Source organism: Semicossyphus pulcher, unplaced genomic scaffold (genome assembly GCF_022749685.1).
Source record: "Semicossyphus pulcher isolate SPU_LCO1_2020_fin unplaced genomic scaffold, fSemPul1.0.p SCAF_20, whole genome shotgun sequence".
NCBI classification, from domain to species: Eukaryota; Metazoa; Chordata; class Actinopteri; order Labriformes; family Labridae; genus Semicossyphus; species Semicossyphus pulcher.
The window spans coordinates 16,294,184-16,319,498 of record NW_027211694.1 but is presented as its reverse complement, the minus strand read 5'-3'; the positions used below and the strand labels follow the sequence as shown (position 1 = coordinate 16,319,498).

Below are 25,315 nucleotides of genomic sequence, written 5' to 3'. Positions count from 1 at the left end.
TGATCCTTTGTTGTCTCTTATATATGGATGAAAATGTGAGTATTGTCACTGTATATATTGTGATACAAATAAAATAAAAAAATTAATTAAACAAAGCTGGTACAGCTGGAAAAAAATTCAAATGGACGGATTCCAAGCCAAATTTGGAACTCATTTTTTAAGGAACTGCTTTGTTATCCCACCAAAATAAAAGCCTTAAGAATAAGATGGCAGTTTAACTGTGGATAAATTTCATATGGAGAATTAATTAATGTATGTATCTCAATTGTGGCTAAAAACACACTGTAGGCCAACTATTCAATGTTAGTTATTTTTTAGAAGTTGGAAAACTATTATATAAATTAATATTACCAGGTGCCTGTAACAGCACAAGCCTAAGTGGCTTCATCATTAGAGCGTCAGAGATATGCCTTGCTAAAGGGCATTTTGGAAGTTAAGGAACTGTGAGTGTAACATCAAAGAAAATGTCTTTCTTTATCCCAAATGACCAAGGTTTGCATTCCCAAGATACTGAAGTGGAACAAAGTTAAAAACAAAACACAAATAGCAGGAACAAAAATACTGTGCGACACAAATAGTCTGTATGAAAACCCCATCAGTGCTGCGAAGCCGTTCCAGCCTCAGTTGAGCATGAATATGTCAGCATTTTAGAGTGATTTCATAATACAGGTGGTCAGCGCCACCTGTCTGTCGATTTAGGGTCTACCAGAGCATGTCTTCTTGTAACACAACCTCCTGACCCTCTGGGCTGATGCCATCAGTGCTGTCTTTCCGTCAGCTGTAATGTTCATTTGATCAGATGTTAAGAGCTCTGGATTCTGTAAGAGGGAGGAAGGAGTTGATAACACCTTGTTTAACTTATGAAATAACCGGTTCTGCTGGTTGTCTGTTTTCAGGTTCCTATCGGTTACCTTTCACTTTATGGCCTTTGATAGTACCCATAACAAGGATTCATGCAGGAGCGTGAACAGCCACTCTATTGTTTATACTCTGTAAACCTCAGTGCAATCCAAAACAGGACATGATTTATTCATGTTATATCTGATTTAAAGGACATGATTACTACCTCAAAACCTGCTGTTAGAATGTATGTGCCGAGTTTTCCTATTAATCTCTTGCTGACTAAATATCTTGAAACATAAACAGATTCCTTCATCATAAAATATGTGTCCTTGCATTGTGCATATATCATACGGTTTCCTGTAGACATAATAAGTTGTAACATTATTTTATATACATATATTTTTTATACCATGGTGCCTTTTTACGGACTGTTTTGTTAAATAACAAAGTGCGACTGCTTTATTTTGAGGTCATCCCCAGCGGTCAGTACACAGTTGTGTTTCATTACAGTGCAGTTCTGGCTATAGCAGAGGTTAAAATCAGAGAGTAAAATGAAATAAAAGAACGTTTTTTATGTCTTTTAGAAAACTTTAAAGCACAGAAGAAAAACATTTTATAAACAATTTTATGAAACTCTAAATATCAGAAAGACTCAATAAATGCATTGTCAGATATTGCTGGTGTATGATCCTGTTTACATACATGCTGGTTATGGTACCATTGCTAAAGCACAGCGGAGGTATTGATCTACAATTTTAGATTCGACACAGGAGATTAGATGTCTGTACTGCCTTTATCACAGGATGTAACATGCAGTCACAATGTTGAGCAGTGCAGTGGTCATGGCACGCGACAGTACAGTAGAAGTGAGTACACAAGACTATGCTCACATCATCAACTGATACACTTCACGGGGACAAAATTGAAGCATTTCAAAAAATAAAGCTAAACTTTACTCCAATAAAAAGAAGCATTCAGTTTATTTAGTTACATTTGTAAACTTGTATACAACACACCTGCTCCATTTGTTTAGGCAATGTCTTTTCTAACTCCTGGTATCTCATACTCTTAATCATCAACATTGCATTGAAAGTGCTGCATTTTCTTTATGATAATACTGATTTTTCATGACAGCATCAGTTGATAACAATCACCCAGCAGTGACACTGCAGTGCCGATACAGCCAAGCTAAAATGTATTGTAGTCATTACAGTGGAGACTCTGGCAGAAAATATCCATCAAATGTTTTAGAAAAAGCTTTAGGCTTTTTTCCATCAGCTAATGAAAACTGTTTAATGTGGCTTAACAGCTGGAAAAGGACCCTAAGTAGGACTGCTACAATTTGATTTACATTCCTGCTTCTCTTTTTCTCTTATACTGAAACCAGACTGAAAAGGGAAGTCAGTCTCGCCGACGTTCACTTTCAAACAAAAGATACATTTAGTGGTGATAGAGGGCAGACGCACTGTTCTGTTTCCTTTTATATGCATCGGCTCGATTAAGTCCAGGGTATGAGGAAATGAGGCACAGTCGGAGACGTTAGACAACGCCTGTTTCTCCTTTCTTTGCCTTAAAGTCCCATCGAGTCGTGTTTCTTACATGTGAACACCTTGTTTCAGGTCTTAATGAAGTCACTGGCTCCAAAGTGTTGTGCAGTATTCAAACAGATGTGGGTAGGTCATGTATGTACAGTGTCAGGGATATACTTGGGTTTAATTTCAGTCTACTGTCAGAAATCCAAAGAAAGCTCCATCTCGTCCTTTGTCACTCCTGCATCTTTCATAGTGTCTTCTATAGCTGGTTTCAATCGTTTGGTCACCAGCTTGAGGTTGGTCTCGTGGAGGATGACCTGGGTCAGGTACTTCTCTCGTTTGATCTGTTCCTTGACGGCGTACGGGACGTCTGGGATCACGTACGACAGGATGAACTTTGTGAGGTAAACGATGTGCTGTGAGGAGAAGAGGACAACCCCATTAATATATATATTAATAATTCATGTTTTCATAATGTTGTTTTTAGAGTAAGAGTGATTTCCTGTGTTCATACCCACCTCTACAACAATTATAAAAGCCATTTTGGCAGCGATTACATGCCAGTAGTAGACATTGAACTCATACTCTCTGGGATGCCCGGGAGGATACCGAAAGTCTCGATACCTAGAAGAGAAGTTGGGAAATACTTTTAAAAAACAATTAAAAGTATTCACGTATATTTCGATTAACGAGGTAAATTGAATACATCACAAAGAGAGGGTTGAGTCTTTGTACCTGCACGTGGTGATGTTGTCAGGTGTGCTCAGCGGCCTGCTGAAGTCGGAGAAATCAGTGATGTTGAATGTGGACAGCGAGGTGTTGATGTAGCCCTGCATGGTGTGATTTCCGTACTCTCCGTATGGGTACACAGAGAAAGACCAGTAGTAGACCAAGCGTGGAATCATGTCTGATGTAAAAGCAATGATCATGGCCTGTTGAGACACAATGACAACGAGTTAACGCAGTGATTCTTCATGCTGTTATCATGCATTTTACTTAGTTGGGAAACAAAGAACAAAGAAAGGTTCAATAAAAACTTTGCTGCGACTTTCAGTGAGCTCTTAAAGCTGTACCGGAAAAGCCACTACCTCAGTGTAAACAGTGACTTACATTTGTTGCTACAGCCAGTATAGCCACGCCCTGAAGAATGGGCTGCCAGGCGCCGATATCCTGTGCCTTCTCCGGCATGATGCGTCGAAACTGAGTGGTTATTTTCCAAGCATCAACCCGAATCTCAAACAAGTTGTTGACCAGAGCCAGGATCGGAGCCAGAGGGAAGGAGGCCACGAACAGGGTGACAAAGCCAAACTGGATGACTGTAAGAGACAAGATACATATATGAATAAAATATATTGTTTTCAGTTGCATCAAGTTTTTTTATAATGACAAATACTCTTAACCCCAAAGCACAAAATAGTGTTTGTGTAGTTTAGAGTGAAAGGTAAAGATCTACAATAATCAGAGTTGTGTTGCTTATGATTATGCAGATATTGGTGTGCAAACACCTGCCGTAGTTGACAACAGAGCAGTTGTAGTAGCTGTTGGAGTAGTTGTTGTGACTGGCTGTCTTAGCTTACAACAAATATCTTAATAAGCTCCTCCTCTAAAACAGTAAATCATTTCTTGCACTTTTTGTTTGAATATTGCAACATGTGAATTAGCTACAGAGGTGCTGGGCGGTATTTTGAGCTTGAACTTTTTTTTCAGCGAGCTGTTTTCTCAGGGCGACCATTATTTTCATTACCTCCAAATAGTGACACTTTTGTTTTTACCGCAAATGTATGAGCTCATGGTACAATTGGATATTACAGTGCCTCAGCAAATGAAAAATCATGTCTCCCAAGATCAACCGAAACTTTAGGCCTATTTGAAAAACTGTAATAACACATGTAAACACAAAACATATTAATTTATTTATTGCCAGATCGGTAATTTCTGTAATGTTTCTGTTTGTAGCACGCTTGTAGTCTGAGTAATATTGACCAATTAGCCGGCTGCTACATATGCAGGAAAAACAGTGTGTGGAGAGCAAAGCAGGTGGATCTCCATAAACAGATGTCTGCATGTAAGTTCAGCCAACAATCCGTACAAGATCTAAAATTCAACTTGAGACAAATTCCCTTGACGCTGTGTCACGAAAGCCGATCAGATTTCCCGACCTCCTTGAATGCATCATCAGATGATCGATCCGACCTCCGTTCAACAAACTAGCATTTTGAAAGTAGTTATCTTCTCCTCTTGAGGACAGACCTGACGAAGCTTCACTTTGACTTTTTACTAATCTGCATCATGATGTTGAAATTTCGGCAAACTGTAAGACCTGTTAATTATAGTACATCACAGGAAAAACTCTTTTCTTGACTGGAAGTCGTTTTAACAAAAACAAGGTAGGCCTGGAAATATCTTGAGGCCGATATAGCTTAAACAGAAATATGAAAACATAAAAATGGCATGACAGTTGGCCAACCTGATGTAATGCAGCAGGTCCTGTCAGTATGAAATATTGATTGACACAAACAAATGACTACTGAACTTTGGCTGGTGGTGAACCAGTGATGTTTTCTATTGGTTAAAACAGCAACAGCCTTGGCAGCGACATTGATTAACATATATATAGCCAAATCAGTGTTGTTAGCATGGTGCATTGCTTCTATTTCAATTGGTCAAAACCGGGACATATTTGTGTTTTAGAGATATTTGTGGGGACTCGGGACGCGGAGCTTGAAAACAAGGCGGTATGGTCACCCTATGTTTCCTGTCTTGTCCTTCCTGTCTTTACACAAGCTAAGCTAAAATCTTAGCAGTAGCAAGAAAGCCAAGACATACTGTATGAAACCCAAAATGTCCTTTAAGACCCAAACTATTCCTTTAAACAGTACGTGAATATTTCAATCAAATCAGTCAACACTTATTTAATATGGGTCAGGTATTAGCCAGCTAGCTTAATTTGCTAGGCTCCAGTTAGCCCTTGCAGTTTGGTGTAATGTACTAAAAACTCACTGTATAGTGTGTGTTTTGTAATTTTTATGGATACCAAAGTCTCAGTAAACCCTTGCTCTATAATTATGCTCAGTTTGAACTAAAGTGTGTGCCTTGTGCAACCAGTTCCGGGTGTGCAGCTGTAAATATGGCAGATAAAGGGCCTGAAGAAGACTCCCCTTACCCATCTCAAGATACTCATAGAAGAGTCCTAGTTTCGACATGGGCTGGAGCCGGTAGTCCTGCTCCCAGCGGGGAATCTCCTTCTCTCGGTCCACGCGGGTGCAGTAGCGGGAAATCAAATTCTTCACCCACCTGTGGAGAGGTGGAACAGAGGATATACAGTAACAGTGACTCAGCATGTAGCAAGAGCTGTATCCAAGAGCTGTATCTATGAGCTGGTAGTGTGTAATTTAATTGTATGACTTGATTTCCAATTTTCTCTGACATCTGACTTCTTACGGTAGCAAGACCTCTTGGATGTTGTTCCAGATGGCTTTTCCTCCCATGATGATAGATAGCTGAGTCGTCAACTCAATCAGACAACCACCAGGATCACACTGCAGGGCAACAGGACACAAAGCACGGGTCATCAATAAGAACTAAATGACTTAGACACAGCTTAATGAGCAACCAGTACCTCCTCATTCCGGTACTTCCCCAGCAGATAAACAGGCTTTCCAGGAAAGCCGACCACCTTCCCTTTAGCGAAGGCGATGTAGAAACAGGAGGAGTAATAGTTGACGAACTGAAACAGGAACATCTTCAGAGTCAGGCTGTTCTCATAGTCGGTCTTGGTCCGGGGAAGCTCTGTTATTGTGCATCACATAAGAAAGGATTTTTCATTAAACCACATGCAAGTAAATGTAGGAAACCGGGCAGAAGCATGACTCAAACTCACCAAAGTCGGTGATCCAGATGGCGACCCGCTCATAGAGGATATTTAGGATCATGATGACAACAAAGCTGATGAGGGAGGCTGTGACAGAAGTGGCCATCTGAGGCGTCACGTACTCCTTTAAGGGTTCCAGCTCCTTCAGGTCCTGAGTTTTTTGTGCGAAGGCAAAAAACGCAGCCAGGCGGTAGACGGTGATGGCCACGATGGACGCCACGATCAACAGAATCTAAAGGAGAAAATTTAATAAAAAAGTCATAAATATTCTGCTTTGAAATTGTATTTTTTCTTCCTATTTACATTGGCTAAATGTATATGGACCTTTTCTTTTTAAAAAAAGTAGTATTTTCTCTATGATAAGACACCAAACAAGTGTAATTCTTTGGAAATTGTTGGTGACAAAATTGCATAAAAAGGCAAATATACTGAAATAAAATGTATTTACATTACCCAGAATAAGACAGTCGAGATTCCTATCGACACCCGAACACATCGTCCACAGGCTGTGTAAGGCACTTTTTCTTTTACCTAAATCACAAACACATACTATTAAATATTGGCCAACAACATACCAAGGTATAGAAGTACCTCGAACTATTATATTTCAAACAAAACTGATAAAATCTGGTTGAATTCTTGTGTGAAAACTACGGAAGCCCTGAGCAGACATGCATTCATACATTTTATCGGTTTTCCCATGATAACGAGACATTTCTGGTCGTTTTCTCAAGACCTGGACTAACTTTTCCTGTTATCTCGAGATAACAGAGCTGGTTTTCCTGTGATAACGAGTTCATTTCAGTTGTTTTCTGGAGATCTCGACATGGGAAAACAGAGTAAATAAAATGTATGGATGAATGTCCGCTGAGGGCTTCCGTAGAAAACCCATAGATCCAAAGAGTTAAACAGCTGTGTGACTATGAGAGACAACATTTGCTCTGTGTGCTTGATTTACCCCTGTGACGGGGTTTTTCCTCTCATAGATACACTTGGCTTCAAATTCTGGCCGAGGTGGCTCTTCCTGCTCCAGGAACTCCACCGTGTCCCACTCGTACTCTAACTCCGCCTGGTAGCGCTTCCAAAACTCCAGAAACACGGTCACTGCAGCCAGGAAACAAACAAGAGCAGGAAATAAACAAAGTGGGGCAAAAATTAGAACCTGCGTCTTCTTCAATAAACATTTATTTCCTGTAAAAAGTGTCGACATTAAAATTTTCTTTAATAATGCCAGAAAAAAATGGTAAAATAGTAAAAATCTTACCCCAGATTGACATGAAAACTGCAAACACCAGCGTCCCAAAGTTATCAAATATACAAAGTTTCTACATGATGGAGAAAGAAAAGAGATCAGAGGTTAAAATTGCAACAGTTGTGTCCTGTTTTTGTGTGAGTCAGTTCAAAACACAGAAGTTAATGTGACACAGGGGACAAAAGCAGCCGTACGCATTTAAATATGGAAATCCTGTAACTGTACTACAGTATGTGCTGGTGCAGTAAGAGTTGTCTTTAACACACATGAAGAGATTCACCACTGTGGTCTTTAGTGCCAGATATGGAATATATGTAACAGTAGCACAAGTAGAGAAAAATGTAGTGACTCTTATACATATATCTGCTAATACTAGCTAGCATTAGCCATATTATGCTACTGGTAATACTAAAGCAAATCCAGCTGCAGCAGCAAAACCCCAGAGGGTGAATTTTATTGCTAACGGATTCAACTTTTCGTGTCGAAGAGAAATAATTTATTATTCTGGCGTAAATGCTTCTAAACTACAGGTTAATAACAAATGTGATCACTTGATTAATTGTCTCTTTTCTTTGTCTGTGAGCTGCTGGTAACACGTGAATTCCCCCCTTATCTTATCTTATGAAAGTCTCACTTGTACAAATGATGTATATTCACTGTTTGATTTCAAATTAAATAAATACAAATACAATGGTGTCATATCTTTTTAAATACATGACATTATAGTTGCTGACAAAAAGGTAAAAAAGACATTATTATAACATCTTACATATTTAAGAGAGCCTTTGCCCACACTGTGTTTGCCTTCTCTTTAGAGCCGTGGTTCTCAACTGGTGGGTTAGGACCCAAAAGTGGGTCATGGAGCTGTTTTCAGTGGGTCACAGATGTGTGCTCGAAAATAAAAAAAAAGGTGTGGCAAAAAGTCTATAATGCGCTTTTATTTTGATGTGCGGGCAGTGTGTGGGTGTGTACAGTTACATTCTTGAAACTTGATGAGCCCTCATGAAGTTGAAGTTGCACTTTTTTCGTTTATTTCAGTTCTAAAAAGGCTGCTAACTCAACTAATAGTCGCGGGAATATTTTCCTCTTATGCACTGCGACCTGATACTCATTTTCCTCGACCATTATACCGTTGTGTTTTGTGATGTTGACGTACTGTGATGTTTTGTTCCTTCCGTCCCTTTTCATTAAATACATTTAAGTGGTTGAAAAATGAAATTTGGGTTGCGAAACACAGTTGTATGAACGATTGATATAAAATAAAACTCACTTTTGAAGCTTCACAGGTGCTGTTCAACCTCCAGTATTTGCATGCGTTGTCACACTGAGGACACATCAGAATTCGTCCTCCTATCTCAGGGTCGCACACCTCTTTGCTGCAGGATTTTAAACACACAACAGAGATTATTAGACAATGAACATGAACCATAGAGTGACAGATGAGGATTTGGGGTAAGGATATATTACAAAAAAGTGTACCTCCAGGTGCTTGTTTCTTGAGTCTTGTACCCGTAAATGAAACAACCGAGTCCCACGACGGCAGCCAGAGCGAGCATGATTGTGTAGAAACCCAACCAGGCAAAGTAAATGCCAATCTTCTCCCCGTAATACTTCCTGTGGAAAGAAACTATTGTTTTTTAAAACAATGCTCACACAGAAAAAACACTAAATTTGCAAGGTCAAAGGCATAAAGATTCCACAACTTTCTTGTTTAAGATTTAGTTCACCTTATGAGGTCAAGTGGCTGCATCTTGTAGAAGCTTTTGGGATGAGCCCATTCTTCATAGAGCAGGTATCGCTCGTTGGGGCAGCCCTCTTCGTTGGACTTGACGTTGAACCTGCACTGAAATAGCCAACAGGGGAATTATGAAAACACAGGAAACTTAGGTTCAACTTTTAGCTTTTTATTAGCATCAATATTTATTAAAAATGACTTAAACAATAGAAAAAAAGACAACAAATCCTGTCACTTACGTCATGGAGGGGATAAGCAGCTTTGTACACTCCCCCATCCAGCAGCTTGGTGATGCCAAACTTCTTCACGGGGCCTCGTATTTCATAGGGAGCACGACTCAGGATGTAATACGCCTGAAGGAAGAGATTTTATATCCAATCTGTTAGCATACTTTACACTCTACCATCAGAGTATAAAACATGATTATTGAGCTTAAGTACTTGCCATCCTGCTCCTCATGGAGGGAGTGAAGAAGGCGTCCTTGTCCCTCACGTGGAAGTACTCCAGACGGGACTTCTCAAAGGGGGCCGTGAAGAACTCGGTCTCTTTTCTGATCAGGTTCTCGTTGGGGTAGAAGTGCTTGGTGATGAAGGAGAAGTAGCGCCACGGGGACGGACGGGAGGACAGGTCGTTGGGCTGGATGGGAAGCTTGATGTGAAGGACCTCGGCGTAGGTGCAAAGAACGTCCCACGGCATGTGGACTTTGACAAACATCAGTTTGTCGTCGATTACCTGCAGAACACAACAGGGGATTTAAAAAGAACAGTCTAGAAACCTGTGAAAAAAAGATGTTGGGGGTGATATACTTACTGATCTTGTTGCCTCAAGCTCTATTCCCATCCTCATCAGGCTGGCTTCAAAGTACTCTCGCCGCCTCTACAGAGGAGAACACAAGATTAGCTTTGGGGACATTTATTAAACTTTATTGAAACACATCTGCAAATAGTGAAAGTGAAAGTTCAAGACTGAAGTGCCTATTCTGCCTCTGGACTATCACCTTTATTTGATCCAATTCTGTCAATATTGTAGCCTTCAGATGACCTCTTTTTGTATTTATATGAAGCAGTTAGTAGAGTTGACAGGTCATTCCATTTCCAGAACACAGTCATTATTTACACTGCACAAAGTGGCAAAACAAATTGACGACACTGCGAGCAAGTCAGAGCAGGTTTTTGTTGGTTGCATGCCAGCAGTGAACTGAACCCTGGATACACGCCAACACATCCAGTGTGTCTGAACGTATACAAACACCTGTATAAGCATGCACTGAACTGTGTTGTTTTAGCTTCATTCTGAGGAAGACTAATGATGTTTCGAATGAGAAAGGAAATAGTGTTTGCTTTCACCGATCTTGTTTTCAGGACAAACAGCTGATGAAGATCAAACATCATAAAGTATTTAAAAGTTTGACCTTTCGAGACAAGGATGCGAGCGCGATCAAAAGGTAACCACGCCCTTTCAGCAATCAAAGTCGGAGTAGAAAAAAGGTTTTGCAACTAAAGGGAGTGCCTGGAATTAGTTTGCTTTGGGATTACTATGCATGAGGAATTGCTACAGTCCTTGTGGATCTGTGGCGATAAAGCTCCTGAGCCCTGACTTGCAACAGCTCTACGAGCTAAAAGGGAAGTGGCTGAAACTGGCTGATCAGCTTCTACACATGCAATATCTTCAGAGATAACATGTTTTTAGCTTTGCATAATTTTCAAATGGTGACAACTGCAGTCCCTTAGCCCTGTGTGGATCTACAGTATACCTTAGCATTATATTACACCTTCTTTACTGTTGCGCTATTGAGAAAGTTCTTGTTTAAAAAAAGACACTAATGGACGAACTGATCTGGCATTAATATTAAAGGGTTGTCATTTCTCATCATTTGCATAACTTCCCTGATGGAATCGAGCCAGCACGCAAAGAGAACAATCCATAACTCGCAGAAACAATGCAAATAAGAAAAATCCCTTCACAAACACGCAAGAGTAATTGTTATATTTACACAGCTACATCTACATCACTTATTCAATATGATTAAATAGCGAAAGACCTACTTTGTGCCGCTGGAAAACGTGCCTCTTCTCAAAATCCTTCATTTCCTCATCTTCATACACCAGGATGAAGTCGATCCTCCTGACCCCATCATTGAAGAATAAGGAGTCCGGTTTGTCATTAAACTCTGCCTGAGGACAAAAACAAGGATCATCGGGTAACTCGACGGCCTGGAACTCGTACTCCTCTTCCTCCATGATGTCGTACATAATGCACAGTGTAGCAAAAGAAAAGGCCTGTACACTCTGTAGAGAGGTACTCCTAAATAATGAAGACCTTGACCAGCCTATTTAACATGTGATGCGGGCCATGCAGGAGAAGTAGGTAGAGTCAACAAACATTATAACACCCGCCCTTCATGTCTGTCTCTCTTGCTCTCTCTCTCTCTCTCTCTCTCCGCACAATCACCTTGTGGCACAGCTCGGATTTACCTAAGCTCTTGCAAGCAAATGTAAGTACTTGCATGATTTTTTGTATTATATTTTGTGTATATGCGACCATACCTAAAAATGTTTACTCACCAGTTGTGCTTTGGCAACTATTGCTCCTTCTTTAATACTTTCATATGTGGGTAAAAACTCCTGGGGATACACTGTAAAAAAACAAGACACACACATAAAGAAGAACGCAGACATGAGAATCATTTAGGAAACACAACACTAGATGTCAACTTGAGAAATAACTGTATCTGTAGTTGAATCTTCTCATGTTACTTTCATGTGTGACAACTACGGCGTGCTGCAGATGATCATTCATTAATCTCTAAAAGTTAAAAAACATGCAAGTAACACAATCATACGTGCCAAATTGTAACTGTATCTAACAACACGTAATCTCAAATTATTTTATGAATGGACTCCTGATTACCTGGTCTGTTTGTTGGCGGTGTCGGTAGTTGAGCCACCTGTGAACTATTTTGTGCCCTGAGGCTGTACATCAGAAAAAACGTGTTTTGACACTGCACTAGATTGAAAAAGTAATAGTATAGTATATTTGTAATTGATGTATAAACTGATAAAATGGATTAAACGATAAGTCGGCTACATTGTTCCAAGAGTTACTTCTATAATGATATAGTCAGCTGAAACTCATTAGCTTAAGTACCATTTTTTGATGTGCATTATAATGCCGTTCTCTTCTGAATAAAATGTGTAGCACACACTTTTTAAGGTCACCTCATCATACATGTTCTGCTTATGTGAGCTGTAACCTAAATCGATCTACAACAAAGCAACCACATCCGACATGGCAGCAAGCTAATGCTTTCTAAGCCTCTAAAGTTGCGGTTTGATTGACCTTAACTTAACCACAGCTTAGCCATGAAATTGCTAGGTGACAGCAAGTACAACACAGTTATGATGTGTACATAAATTAAAAAGAATAGCAGATAATTTGTTATCAAATTTTGCTTAGTTTCAAGTATTGATATCAGTATTAGCCTCAAAAATCTAGCATCAGTCAGGCTCTGATATTAAAGGATGACAAAGTGTTGTTTTAGCCATGCTAGCAGCATGGTGCTAAGGTTAGCAATGTAGGTGTATTTGTCTTACAATTCAGTCTAAAATGTTAATTTCTACTTCAGACATTATCATTATCCTCAGTTTGTACTTAACGAATGTTAGCATGCTAACACGCTAAACTAAGATAGTGCACATGGTAAACATTTGACCTGCTGAAGTTCAAAATGTCATACATAGCATTCACGTGCTACCTCAGTGGTGCTCACTGAACCAGAAACTCTGATTAAGTATATTAGAGCCCTAGGGCCTACAAGGAGCCTCATTCACCTTCTTTAGACCTCAAAAATACATCATAAAAAAAGTGTGATGCAGCGCTGAGAGGGGGAGAGCACGAACACAGAGGGAGGTCGGGACTGAAGTGATGACGTGATATACAACTTAGTTTGATCAGGTCTGTGTGACAGACGGAAAGTTACATGTGATTAAACGTCTATGCCCTCCCTGCGCTGCGTTATTATAAACTATGATGAAATGATTGCAGGTTACAGCTCCTGCTCGTGTCAATCACAGCATGGAGACGTACTTTATACTTTATATTAATATTAAGGTACAGAGCATGAAAAACACACAGATCTGTGATCTCTCTTCAGTTAACCAACAGCGCAACTGAGGGGTCACAGACAGAGATTCAACTCATCGACTTTAAGGGGGCATTCCTACTGTGGACCCTTTTTTCCCTCTACAATTGAAGGTGCTGCTGACTTTTACTTGTTGGCAAAGTTAAGCAAAGCCCCTAAAGTTCCAGTTTGACTGAAGTATTGACATCAGTATTAGCCTCAAAAATCTAGCATCAGTCAGGCTCTGATATGCAGAAATATTTTGCGAGACAACATTGTTTGTGCTAATGTTTAAATCCAAAACTAATCCAAAAATTATTATTAAAGTAATGTTTTAGTCATACTAACAGCATGGTGCGAGGGTTAGCAATATTTGTCTATTTGTCTAACACTTCAATCTAAACGTTTAATTTGCACTTTCAAGACATTCTCATTATCCTCAAATGGTACTTAGCGAATGCTTAGTATAGCATGCTAGCATAGTAAACATTATACCTGCTGAAGTACAACATGCTAGCATCGTCACTGTGAGCATGGTGGTGTTAGCATTTTGCTTAAAACACAGCTGTGCTCAGGTATAGTTTCACAGGGCTGCTAAAAGGACCCCCCCCCTACAAGTGAAGGTGCTGCTGACTTTTACTGAACTGTTGTACATTCAAAACCATTCATGCGCTACCTCAGCGGTGCTCACTGAATCAGAAACAGCACACTGGTTTCCAAAATAGAGAGTGTTTTATAGCTGTTACACTCCTATTCAAAGCCTGTTTCACCAAACCCCATGCTTTTTTCTGCTGTTTTTTTTACTGCTTGCACTCACACAACAAAGTTATATCACTCCCTGGAAAAAGAAAAGAATATGTCACCCCTCTGGCCTTTTACAGTATGTAAATGTGGTGTTTCCCTGTCTGCATTCAGGATTCCCACCACTGTCTTCTTGTGTGGAAAGTCCTGCAGTTTTTTCCGTATAAAGTGGAGCACTACGACAAAACTAACCGAAGACAGATGTTGTTTTCCCAAACACTGGCCATAGTAACACCATGGGAAACTTAACTGTGGATTCACTGTTCAAATAATCAAATAATACATTCCCTTGGCAGAATCCCAACCAGCTCTGACAGTCTAAACTCTAACTTGTACTTGAAAGTCCGTTAGTATTTAGACATCAGACGCGCCGTTAAACCTTAATCCTTAATGACTGTTCCCTATGGCTATTGTTCTTTTGATACAGACTTATTTGTAACATACTGGAATCCAACTACTCTCTATTTTGTTCCATAAAATAACTAAACTGCGCACAAGCTACGACCTTAAACCCAATAGAAACGTCATTACAAAACCTATGAAACCCCCAGTGAGTCATTAAGTATGATTCTTATTGAAAAGCATGTTGAGTCGATGCCCACAAGCTGTCTGCAATAAAAATCTGCTTTCCTGCCACAACTCACCCACCCAACTTCCTCTCTAGAGAACATCCTCCGTAACAACACACGAAATAAAAAAGCAGACCAAACAAACAGGAAAACTACATTCCTGAACAGATAACGCTGTGCAGAACTAGATTTTCTTTTTACTTTTGTGCAGAATAAAGATGCATTATACACATCTTGGTTGACCTAATCTTACCGACCCCCACCATGTTAGGCACATGTTAAAAAAAATGACTTCCTGTATCAGAATAGTGTTACATTATTGAGCTGCAACTAAGACGTTAAATCTATGTCAGTATTTATAGTTTTTCCGATTTTATCACAGCATACATGGCTGTAACAACGCGTGAACATTATTAATTCATTATGAAATAACAGACAATATGTCACTGGGGAAAAATTTTGCTTATACCTCACAAGCATGTGAGTTGACAACTGTGCAAACATTTCAACATACTGAACTGTAGGTTTCTATTTCTCTATGCCAACGTGAATATGCGGTTTGAGATTGTAGCTTCAGGAATGTAAGAAATGCAAGACTGTAAAGAGTGTGGAAAGATGCAACCAGTTTGAGCCTCTATTGTTGTTGTAGCCTGTCAAAGACGCCTATGAGACAGTTAAAATCCCTTTTTGTTCATTAGATGAGTTGTTATTTTAAATGAATGATTGCCCAATATCTGTTATCTGTATTTATCTGTTTAGCAGATATGGTGGTGTGAGCTTGTGCCCTATTAAAGATGTGTGCGCCACACCCCCACTGATTTTTCAGTTGTTCTGCTACACATGCTTTGTGCATGATCTGAATTTTAGACTATTTTACTTTTAAATAATCCATTTCTATATTATTATCTACCCTTTGAAGTTGGCAGCACACATGGGTCATGTTACATAATGGCAGAAATGGGAAAACACTATTGCCTTTGTGTTCAGAAGGGAAATCACGAACAACCCATGAACGCATCACTGTTACAAAGTTTAAAAAAAGAGTGATGAATGACCAACTGCTCCTAACCTTAAATCAGATGTACAGTAAGTATTCCCAAGTGGCTAGAATAAAGTCAAGACAGTGCCCATGTACCCACACAACATGCAAACCAATGAAACAGACAAGAGCCAAAGCTGCTCTCTTACCTAAATCCTCCTCTACCATGCCCGAAATAATATCACCGTCCATCTCCTCTGTCTCTGTCAGGGACTCCATCTCCACGATGTCGTTGCCGCTCATAGTTCTAAACGGAGAGCTGAAGTCACATCACCGAAAGCAGATAACGTCTAATATCCTGAAAGCCCACTGTGTATTACAGCGGCCTAGAAGCGCAGCCCCGTCTTCCGCGCATTCTTACTTTATTTCCCAACAGAGATAACAGATTCAGACGGCTGAAGTTTTGTTCAAGTTGTGACTTGAGAGAGATCAAAAGGGTGGGGTCGAAGGAGAAGGAGAAGGAGGAGGCGGCGGCGGCGGCTGTGAGTATTGTTCAGCCACATTTGACAGATCAAGTTACGCCCACTTTACATTCTCAAAACTTTGTTCATCTACGCACGAACACATGTGGTATCTACGAATTAATACAGATAAGCACGTTTACATTGTTTTGTCCATTTAAAATGTAGAGAACGAAACCTTTTTTTAACTGCTTTTTGTTTAAGAGTTTGGCATTCGGGTAGCATCCCCAAGTTATTACGTAATGTCATTCACGTAATGTTTTCTACGCAAATTTGAGGGAGAATTAACCGTTACCCGATTAACGGCAGGAATTGGAACTTCGCCTCATGAATTTATTAAAAAAGGTCCTGACTTATATTGAGATACTAAGTCATTCTTTTGAGATACTAAGTCGAAAGACTGAGAAAGTATCTCAACATTATGAAATGACATGATTTTTTTTCCCATCCAAGTGGCGGAAACGGACTTCCATAGTTGTCAGTCTATAAATCTTACAACATGTTTACCTTGGGCGAGGTAAATGTTTAAATCGAAAATTTGTTCAGACTTCTCAGGCCGTTCACAGTACAGATGAAGAGGTCGACTGAGCGCATAATGTAGTGTGAAAAAGTTGGATTTACCCTTTAGCTTAACCTCAGGTTCCAAACACACAAAAGATGTCTGTTTGACAACGAAGTTATTTATTTATTTATTGATAATTACTCTTTTTATTTCATATTTTGCATTTTAAGCACAAGAACAAACAATAAACAACACATGACTGTGAGGGTACATGAAATCGTACAGCCTATCCTTTTCACCAAGTTTAGAATTATACACATAACAATATAGATATATATGCACACATACAATGATATAAAATACCTGCGAGTGACTACATGGAAACGCATGAAATAATCATATACATGCACATAGTCACCTGCATGCAACTACCAGCTAAAAGTTCTCCTGACAATATCCCAGTACCCACACAGGCTTGTCAAAGCCTTTCAGCAAACCGGCTGCTCTCTCCATATGAATCAAATCAAGATAATCCTCCAGCCATACCTCTTGAAGTTTCAATATTAGAAGTAAACAGTTACAGTTCTATTAGTTTGTTCGTTGTATTCACTTAATAATAACGTAACCTGACAGAGTGCAGCAGGGGGGTCTGGGAACCATTTAACTGGGCGGATCAGCATCTCGCGGAATAAATTCGGTGACGGAACCCTAAAGGACATACTTCCGCCAATAACAAACCCGCTAGCTTGGACTGGCTTGAAGTGTATTGTTAGTGCTTGTCATTCCAAATGTGTAAAAATTGCTAGGTAATGTTTTTTTTATGAAGTAGGTTGGATGTTAATCATTCAGCGTCGTATTGCACAAATGTCATAAGGGTTTCATGTTTTTGTCGCTGTGATAAACTGGAATCAGCCAACAAATGATTCCTAGTGTTAGCTAAAAGGCTAACGCGGTAGTATGCAACATGCTCCTTTCGTAAGTAGTCATGTTAGCTTGCTAACGTCTTGGTACTGGTACTGAGACTCGTCAAAATTTGACCTATAGAGAGCAACCACGAACTTCAGCCGGCTCAGATCATTTCCTGACTTGGAGGCGTTTGGCGAAAAAGATTTTTCCAAGGTGAGTTGACGTTTGCTGACAAACAATCAATATTTATAAATGATGAACTTTGCATTCTATGTCAACAGGGCTTTTAATATCAACACTAACAACATCGTAAAAAAAGAATAATTTCAATAAGATGTTAGTAATGGTTATTTTACTTCTATTGGCCGCTGTCATACAGATTTCAAATAATATAATTACAACATACTGTGACACTTGCTTTGTTATTTTTTTCATTGATATTTATTTTGGGTTTTTTCTTACATTTATTTAAGACTGTTGAATAAATATTAAAAAGGAATAATCTTGCAGAACATGTTTTTGGATTAAGGTGAGAATGGATATCGAATTTTGTTGTGTTGGTGAAAGTGTCTCATAACTAATCCCTGGTTAATAATCAAAGTGCATTCAAATCACTTAAACTATATCCATTCTGGAGAATAAAGGGTTTGGGATTAGCTTACACTCTTCCAAACCCTGATTATGTCGGAGGTGAACAGAAAATGTATATTAGCATAATGCTTAGCAATTTCATCAGTATATTAAGCAGTTGAAATACTTTCTAATTACTGCTTTAAATAAATATCCAGAGCTTAACTTGTTTATTTTTATTTATCCATACAGATCAGCACACTCTGCAAAATGAAGATTTTCTCAGTGTCTCACAAGACTGTCTTTGTGGTGGACCACTGTCCCTACATGGCAGAGTCAAGTCGTCAGCAGGTGGAGTGTGACGTGCTGACGAAGAGTCGAGCTCAAGGGGTCATTCCTTTGGCTCCTGTGTCCAAGTCTCTGTGGACCTGCGCTGTGGAGTGCTCCATGGAGTACTGTCGGATCCTCTACGATATCTATCCAAAGGACAAACTGGTTAGCTTCTGGTTTTTTGTTTCAACTCTGGATAAAATGTTTAGCATACTCTCTGTTTCTAAGTATGTAACCGAGTGTACATTCAGACATTCTTGATCCAAGGTATGAATACTTGCACTGTTTAATTGAGTGTAGTTACAGTGCAACATCACAATTAACATTTTTTGCCATCTCTTGATTTTACAGATCAATTACATTGTAAGTGATTCAGAGTTCCACATCTTAAATAGCTGGAGACAGGAAGACCAGAGCACTCATGAGGTAATCCACTGCCCATAACAACTTCCCACTGTCCCCAAGTAAAGCAATGAAACCAATCATACAGTCACTGTCAATGTTGGAGCTGTGTTATCAGCAGCTCCAACTCACCACATTTTGGAGAAGTGCAATATTTCTTGTAAACATCATGAAACACATTGCACAAGTCTTCTTCAGAATTGGACCGTCAATATGATTGTGCATGTTCTCCTTTCTGGCAGCTCATGTCAGCTCTGGCAGCTGTTGGGCCACCCAACCCACGCGAGGACCCGGAGTGTTGCAGCATCCTGCATGGGCTGGTGTCTGCTGTGGAGTCTTTATGCAAGATTACAGAGTTGCAGCACGAGAGGCGCACCACTCTGATGGACACAGCGGAGAGGGTTGCAAATAGGGGGCGTATTATCTGCCTCACCAATGCTAAAAGGTAAACACTGTCAACCACATGACGGAAAATCAGCTGCAGCCACCCGCCAGATGTGATGAAATCTAGTATTATGCAAAGGTGCTTTACATGTTCTGTATTTGTACAAGTATCTTCTTAAATTAGAGTCTTCATTAGGCCATATAGTTGACATTTGGTGTGTGTTTTATATTATTAAAGCCCGTGCTCATTCAGTGCTTTCTTGTCTGTTATCATACAGCGATACTCATGTGCGCATGTTGGAAGACTGCATCCAGGAAACCATTTTAGAACAAAACAAGCTGGCAGCAGGCTCAGACAGGTCGGTGTTTTGTCAACAAATGTATCCATCACTTGTTAAAATGATATAGGCTTCAGTTACACTGAAATAGGTTAGCTTTGTGGTTATAGCTTTGCTTTCTTATTTCTAACTGATTAGACTGATGGCCATCCAGCAGTGTGACCTGGTTCTAGTTCACATCTACCCACAGGGTGAGGACACACTGGTGTCTGACCGACCTAAGAAAGAGGTGGGTGTTAATGAGGGGCAACAACTCTAATTATATTCACTATGTCAGTGAATAAATGAGACAAAGCAGGTTACAAAGTAAATACACTTAAAGCTGGATTTTGCACAATAGTTATTTCTCACTACATGTGTGCGTTTTGTTTCCTCAGATCTCCCCTCTACTCACCAGCGAGGTTCACAGCGTTCGTGCAGGCAGGCACCTGGCCACCAAACTCAACATTCTGGTCCAGCAGCACTTCGACTTGGCCTCCACCACCATAACAAACATCCCCATGAAGGTAAGGGGCCTCTCACCCTTCCCCCTGGCCTTGCACATGCGTCGCCTAAATTAAAACTCACAAACTTTAGAAACCATTTTTTATTTTGGTAGCACATAAATGTCATTGTAGAATGCACTCCCTCTTCACATGATTATTTTCTCTCTTTCTCTTACTGCCTTTACACTTTTTTTTGTGCTTGCTTAATATTCATGTACGAGCCCTTCCTCATCTTTAATTTCTTTACAGTCTCACCTTTTTTGTTCATCTCATCTGCATGTTGATATGACTGTGAATCTGCTGCTGGTTTCATGCTGTATTTTCTGTTTTGCTAGCCCACATTAAATGTTTGCGACCAGGTTAGTACTCTTATCACACACACATCAAAGTGAGGAAGGGTCAGAGTTTACATCACATAGTGTGCAGTATACATGTTTTGAGCTTTACTGTTGCGAAAGGCTTCCAGTGTCATTCATACATTTCAATGTGTCATTTGGTCTAAGGATTTGCTGGTGAGGCTCCAGTAAAGGACAGGCAACTCTGGTCATATGTCACCCGGGAGATGCACAGTTTGGGTTTATGTCATAACTTCATTAAATCAATATTTTTGGACAAAGAAAAATCTATATTTTTTGGCGAAAAAAAAAAGAAAAAAAAAGGTATTTCTGCCAAATGATCTTAAAAAAAGAACATAAACACAACATGTTTTTATGATCTAAACTTCTGTGACCAGCGTTGCCTCTCCTGAGTTATTAAATGCTGTCAGTGTCTGTCAGGTGTTTTATACCTAAAAAGTTGTCCAAACTTTCCCCTGGTCTCCGTTTTTCCCCATCAGCTCCCACTCATCCCCCTTCTAGAGTCTTGATGTGATCCATTGTGCTGTCTGGATAACTAGTTTTTTTTATAAACCTGATCTTTAAATGTTAAACATAATTTAACCCTTAGCTGTCCTAAAGCTTCCTTTCACTTAAGTGTAGAAAGTTTGTGATTGAAAAGAATGAATTTAAATTAGCGATAGAGTTTGGGCCTCGACTATACAGATTTGGTTTTGTAAGAATAAAAATCCCTGATTTATGTCCAACAAGTGAAGCCTAAGTACACGAAAAAAAAAACATACTTGAGTCACCCAGAAAGCGAATCCTTTTCTTTTGCCTTGTCCATTATCATTTACCCTTTGGAACATGAAATCAGCAGTGTTACGTGTGTTCCTGTCTGTGTGTGTGTGTGTATGAGTTTGCACATTTTAAGAGCTGACTGCACACTGACCTGTATTTGTTACTGTTTCTGCGGACGGACAGGAAGAGCAGCACGCCAACACGTCGGCCAACTACGATGTTGAGCTACTGCATCACAGAGACGCTCACCTGGAGTTCTTTAAGAGCGGTGGGTTCACGGTCACATTGGTTTGCTCTGTGAACCAACATACAACAATTAATCTCATGGCAGCTTTCATTGTTTGAATTATAATCACTATCAGTTGTCATCAAAATTGAACTCTTATGTTGTCTTGTGCAGGAGATTTACATATGGCTGGCACCAGCACTCGAGAAAATGGACTGAAAGAGACAATCACACTCAAATGGTGCACTCCACGAACCAACAACATAGGTGGGCAAAGACTGCTGAAAATTTGTCATCCGTTTCCGACCTTAAGGCATTTGGTCTTTTAGTTTCGAAAATGGTTGAGATCTGAGAGTCCTGATGTAATTGTCCTCTAATCCTCTATAGAACTGCATTACTGCACAGGAGCCTATCGCATCTCCCCCACAGACGTAAACAGTCGTCCCTCGTCATGTTTGACAAACTTTCTTCTCAACGGTATGTTCGATAAACTGTCTTTTCAATCTGCACATATCTGCTAACATTGTTCGGCTTCTTGGTCAACTACCTCTCTTTCTGATTGACCCCAGGTCGTTCTGTGCTACTCGAGCAACCGAGAAAGTCAGGGTCAAAGGTCATCAGCCACATGCTGAGCAGTCACGGAGGCGAGATCTTCCTACATGTGCTTAACAGCAACCGTTCCACCCTGGAGGACCCGCCCTCCATCAGCGAGGGCTGCGGTGGCCGAGTGACAGACTACCGCATCACCGTACGTTCAGCTCACGCCGGCTGTGTTACAGTTCACAAAAATAATCTTCAAACACTGACGGTTTTTGTCTGTTTTCAGGATTTTGGTGAATTCATGAAGGAGAACCGGCTCACTCCTTTTCCAGAGTCTTCCCATGATCCATCGGGGAAGCTGCCAGCTGAGAGGGCCAAAGCCCAGCTGGAGCGCCACACTCGATACTGGCCGATGATCATCTCGCAGACGACCATTTTCAACATGCAGGCGGTTAGCAGAATGCACAGATGCTCGTTTTATTCTCATTTTCACTCTACTTCTGCCATCACACAAGTGAGGCTTCCATCAAAACTTAGTGTCTTCCTGTTTTCGTCCACTAGGTGGTTCCTTTAGCTAACCTGATAGTGAAAGAGACTTTGTCTGAGGAGGATGTTCTGACCTGCCAGAAGACTGTTTACAACCTGGTGGACATGGAAAGGAAGAACGACCCTCTTCCTATTTCCACTGTGGGATCAAGGGGCAAAGGCCCCAAAAGGTATTGATCAAAAAGGGAATTAGTCTTTTCTTTCTTTTGGTCATCAACATTACAATTTCTCAACAGTCAGCTGAGTCTATAACATTTTTTGTTGTTGTCTCCAGAGATGAGCAGTATCGCATTATGTGGAACGAACTGGAAACATTAGTGAAAACTCACGCCGGAGCCACAGACAGACACCAACGGGTGCTGGACTGCATCATCGCCTGCCGCAGCAAACCTCCCGAGGAGGAGGAGAGGAAGAAGAGAGGCAGGAAGAGGGAGGACAGGGAGGACAGGACGGAGAAAAATGGCAGCAAGGACACGGAGGACAAAAGCTGGCAGGACTCTGAAAGGTCAGTAAGGTCGCGCAAAAATAATTTTTATCGTGGTCCCAAAACTTTCTGTATTCTTATGCTTCACTGTCTTTCTGTTGCTAAACTGAAGACTAAAGGGCTTACTGGATAAAGAAGATCAGGAGGCAGAGGTGATCAAGGATTCCCCGGATTCTCCGGAGCCTCTTGCTAAGAAGCCACGCTTGTCCACAGAGGAGGTTCAGCCTCCAGAGAGAGCAAAAGGTACGAACTCTTTTCTGCTCAGAATAAAAACCAGTTTCACAAAATACCCCATGATGACATCACTATGGCCCTGCTTATTATCTGTGTTATTTTTACCTGTGTATTTGTCCCGCTGTTTCCGCAGGTCCTGTGTCACTCCTCACCATGTGGACCAATCGCATCACTGTAGCCAATTCCAGGAAGCACCAGGAGTTTGTTGGAAGAGTGAGCTCTGTCAACAACAAGTTTGAGTTGTACCAGCAGCTCAAAGAGGAGAACGGGTGTGTTCCTGTGAAATCCAAATTTTGTGTTACTTTTTGTACACTCGATAAATACAGTTACACATGCTTACAAGCTGGTAAAAGAGTTGCTTTAGTGCCCTTTAACAAGCATGTATCAATCTCTTCTTTTAGTCTGCTTCATATACTTTGTATTAACCTTAACATTTTCCCCATTTCAGGATGGAAGTTCATGAAAACGGCAAAGCCTCCAGATGATGAATATGTTGTTTCACTGCTGCCAAGGATGAGATTGTGGACCACAGTGTTTTTAAGACTTGGGCGTCACCTTTATACTTCCACAACAAGGACATCAAATACAATAGAAAGTGAACTCTAACAGGGAATTTATATTTTTTTTTACCCATGAATTTGTAGATATGCTGTTCACATATTGCGTAACACAATAAAAGCTGTCAATAGAGAATTTTGCTGTTGGCTTTTGCACAAAGTACATCAAATGTGAAAGTTAAAGGGAATAATTTGGATCCTTATCTAATAATTAACATGACATGGGACAAAAATAACTATATAATATAACTAATAATTGTAAAATAGTTAAATAAGCCAAACATTTTTGGATACATTATATACAGATTTTGTCAGATCATATTTATTTCTCACCAGTTTTTCTTTTTCCAAAGTTACAAAAATGGCTGAGTGTTCGGTTGTTGCTTTGGTCTGAGAGGAGAGTCCATCACATATCTACATGTCCCTTTATGAACTGAGGTTTACAAATCTTGCTATATTTTTATCTGATTTATTTTACAGCCACTAAATCTACACATCTGCCTATGCGATAAATATTACATCATTTTCTCATTGCATTTGAGTGTTTTAGTCGCATCATTGCTGTGCTGTTTTTAAAAGTTTAAGAGACATCGCCTAAAGTTCTATTTTTTCTATTCAAACCTATTTAGCAGTTAGCAGACTCCATCATTTCTCCCGTTTTATGTTGCAGTCTTATGCTCATAATAAATATTTCTCGCCAATCTACAATCAAAGCTCATTATAGCTAAGCAATAATAGGTTTAAAAATGTCTGCAAATGTATTAAAAATAAACTGAATTTCATTGACCTGTGTATTGAAACCTTTAGCTCGGTACTTGGTTGGAGCTCCATTGGCAGCAATAACAGTCTTCCTGGATATGGCACAAAAAGCATTGTTTACCTGGATTTGAGGAGTTTCTTCCGTTCCGCTGCAGATCCTTCGAGCTCAGTCAGGATGGATGGGGACTGTCCGTCCAGGGGCCAGTTCAGGTCTCTCCTGATAGAATTGATTAGTTCAGCAAAGGAAATTTACAGAGTTGTTTCTGAGTCACTGTCCTGTTGGAAAGTGAACTTTAGCTCAGTCTGGAGTCCTGAATGCTCTGGATCAGGTTTCCTTAGGATCTCTCCGTAGGCCACCGCAGCAAGATGCTGCAACCACCATGCTTCACCCTTCTTATAGTGTTGCACAGATGATGGACGGTGCCTGGTTTCCTCTAGACATGATGCTTAGAATTGAAATCAAATGGTTTAATTTTGGTTTCATCTGGCTGGAGAATCTTGTTTTAGTAGATCCCCAGATCTTTGCCTTTAAAGAATCTTGTCCTTCGACCTTTTGGCTTGGTGTTTTCTCTGGTTTGCATTGCTAGCTGTGACACAGTTGTTTGCCATTCCGAATCATGTCCAATCAACAGGGTGTTTTACATAATTTTGCGACTTAACGAAAAGCAGACAGCTTGGAGGAATCTTGTACATGGATGTTGAAGATCTCACAAT

The 25,315-nt window shown here is 40.1% G+C and overlaps 3 protein-coding genes across 3 annotated transcripts in view; 2 read left to right on the top strand and 1 right to left on the bottom strand.

The window, feature by feature from the left end:
- Positions 1-1,617: 1,617 nt before the first annotated feature.
- ano6 (anoctamin 6) lies at positions 1,618-16,220 on the bottom strand. The gene is made up of 20 exons (XM_069670695.1): positions 15,912-16,220; positions 11,798-11,868; positions 11,279-11,407; positions 10,044-10,109; positions 9,678-9,965; positions 9,473-9,586; positions 9,226-9,341; positions 8,978-9,112; positions 8,769-8,874; positions 7,511-7,571; positions 7,205-7,350; positions 6,700-6,777; positions 6,256-6,478; positions 5,995-6,164; positions 5,817-5,914; positions 5,539-5,669; positions 3,486-3,691; positions 3,111-3,307; positions 2,894-2,999; positions 1,618-2,791 (listed from the first exon to the last, which is right to left on the bottom strand). The coding sequence occupies exons 1-20, from the start codon at positions 16,003-16,005 to the stop codon at positions 2,573-2,575; spliced, it is 2,754 nt and encodes a 917-aa protein (XP_069526796.1). The 5' UTR covers positions 16,006-16,220; the 3' UTR covers positions 1,618-2,572.
- Positions 11,684-25,315, top strand: part of LOC138599196 (high-affinity choline transporter 1-like) — a 29,254-nt gene continuing 15,622 nt past the window's right edge. The window contains exon 1 of the mRNA XM_069670697.1: positions 11,684-11,727. The gene's annotated coding sequence lies outside the window, so the exon portion shown is untranslated. The remainder of the gene's footprint in view (positions 11,728-25,315) is intronic.
- Positions 16,129-24,599, top strand: ints13 (integrator complex subunit 13). The gene is made up of 18 exons (XM_069670696.1): positions 16,129-16,244; positions 17,770-17,844; positions 18,454-18,696; positions 18,883-18,957; positions 19,176-19,378; positions 19,596-19,676; positions 19,794-19,884; positions 20,033-20,161; positions 21,439-21,523; positions 21,656-21,748; positions 21,869-21,958; positions 22,051-22,229; positions 22,308-22,472; positions 22,583-22,737; positions 22,842-23,072; positions 23,164-23,294; positions 23,419-23,554; positions 23,734-24,599. Exons 3-18 carry the CDS (start codon positions 18,472-18,474, stop codon positions 23,768-23,770), a joined length of 2,106 nt encoding a protein of 701 aa, XP_069526797.1. The 5' UTR covers positions 16,129-16,244; positions 17,770-17,844; positions 18,454-18,471; the 3' UTR covers positions 23,771-24,599.

What these genes read in the sequence shown, in the direction of transcription:
- ano6 (XM_069670695.1), bottom strand. Translation starts at nt 16,005, where the DNA reads ATGAGCGGCAACGACATCGTGGAGATGGAGTCCCTGACAGAGACAGAG. An exon ending in CATGGTAGAGGAGGATTTAG is followed by an intron (nt 11,869 to 15,911) that starts GTAAGAGAGCAG and finishes GTTTTTTTACAG; the next exon opens with TGTATCCCCAGGAGTTTTTA. An exon ending in GGAAAAACCCCGTCACAGGG is followed by an intron (nt 6,778 to 7,204) that starts GTAAATCAAGCA and finishes TTTGTGATTTAG; the next exon opens with GTAAAAGAAAAAGTGCCTTA.
- ints13 (XM_069670696.1), top strand. Translation starts at nt 18,472, where the DNA reads ATGAAGATTTTCTCAGTGTCTCACAAGACTGTCTTTGTGGTGGACCAC. An exon ending in CTGACCGACCTAAGAAAGAG is followed by an intron (nt 19,885 to 20,032) that starts GTGGGTGTTAAT and finishes TTGTTTCCTCAG; the next exon opens with ATCTCCCCTCTACTCACCAG. An exon ending in TAACAAACATCCCCATGAAG is followed by an intron (nt 20,162 to 21,438) that starts GTAAGGGGCCTC and finishes GCGGACGGACAG; the next exon opens with GAAGAGCAGCACGCCAACAC.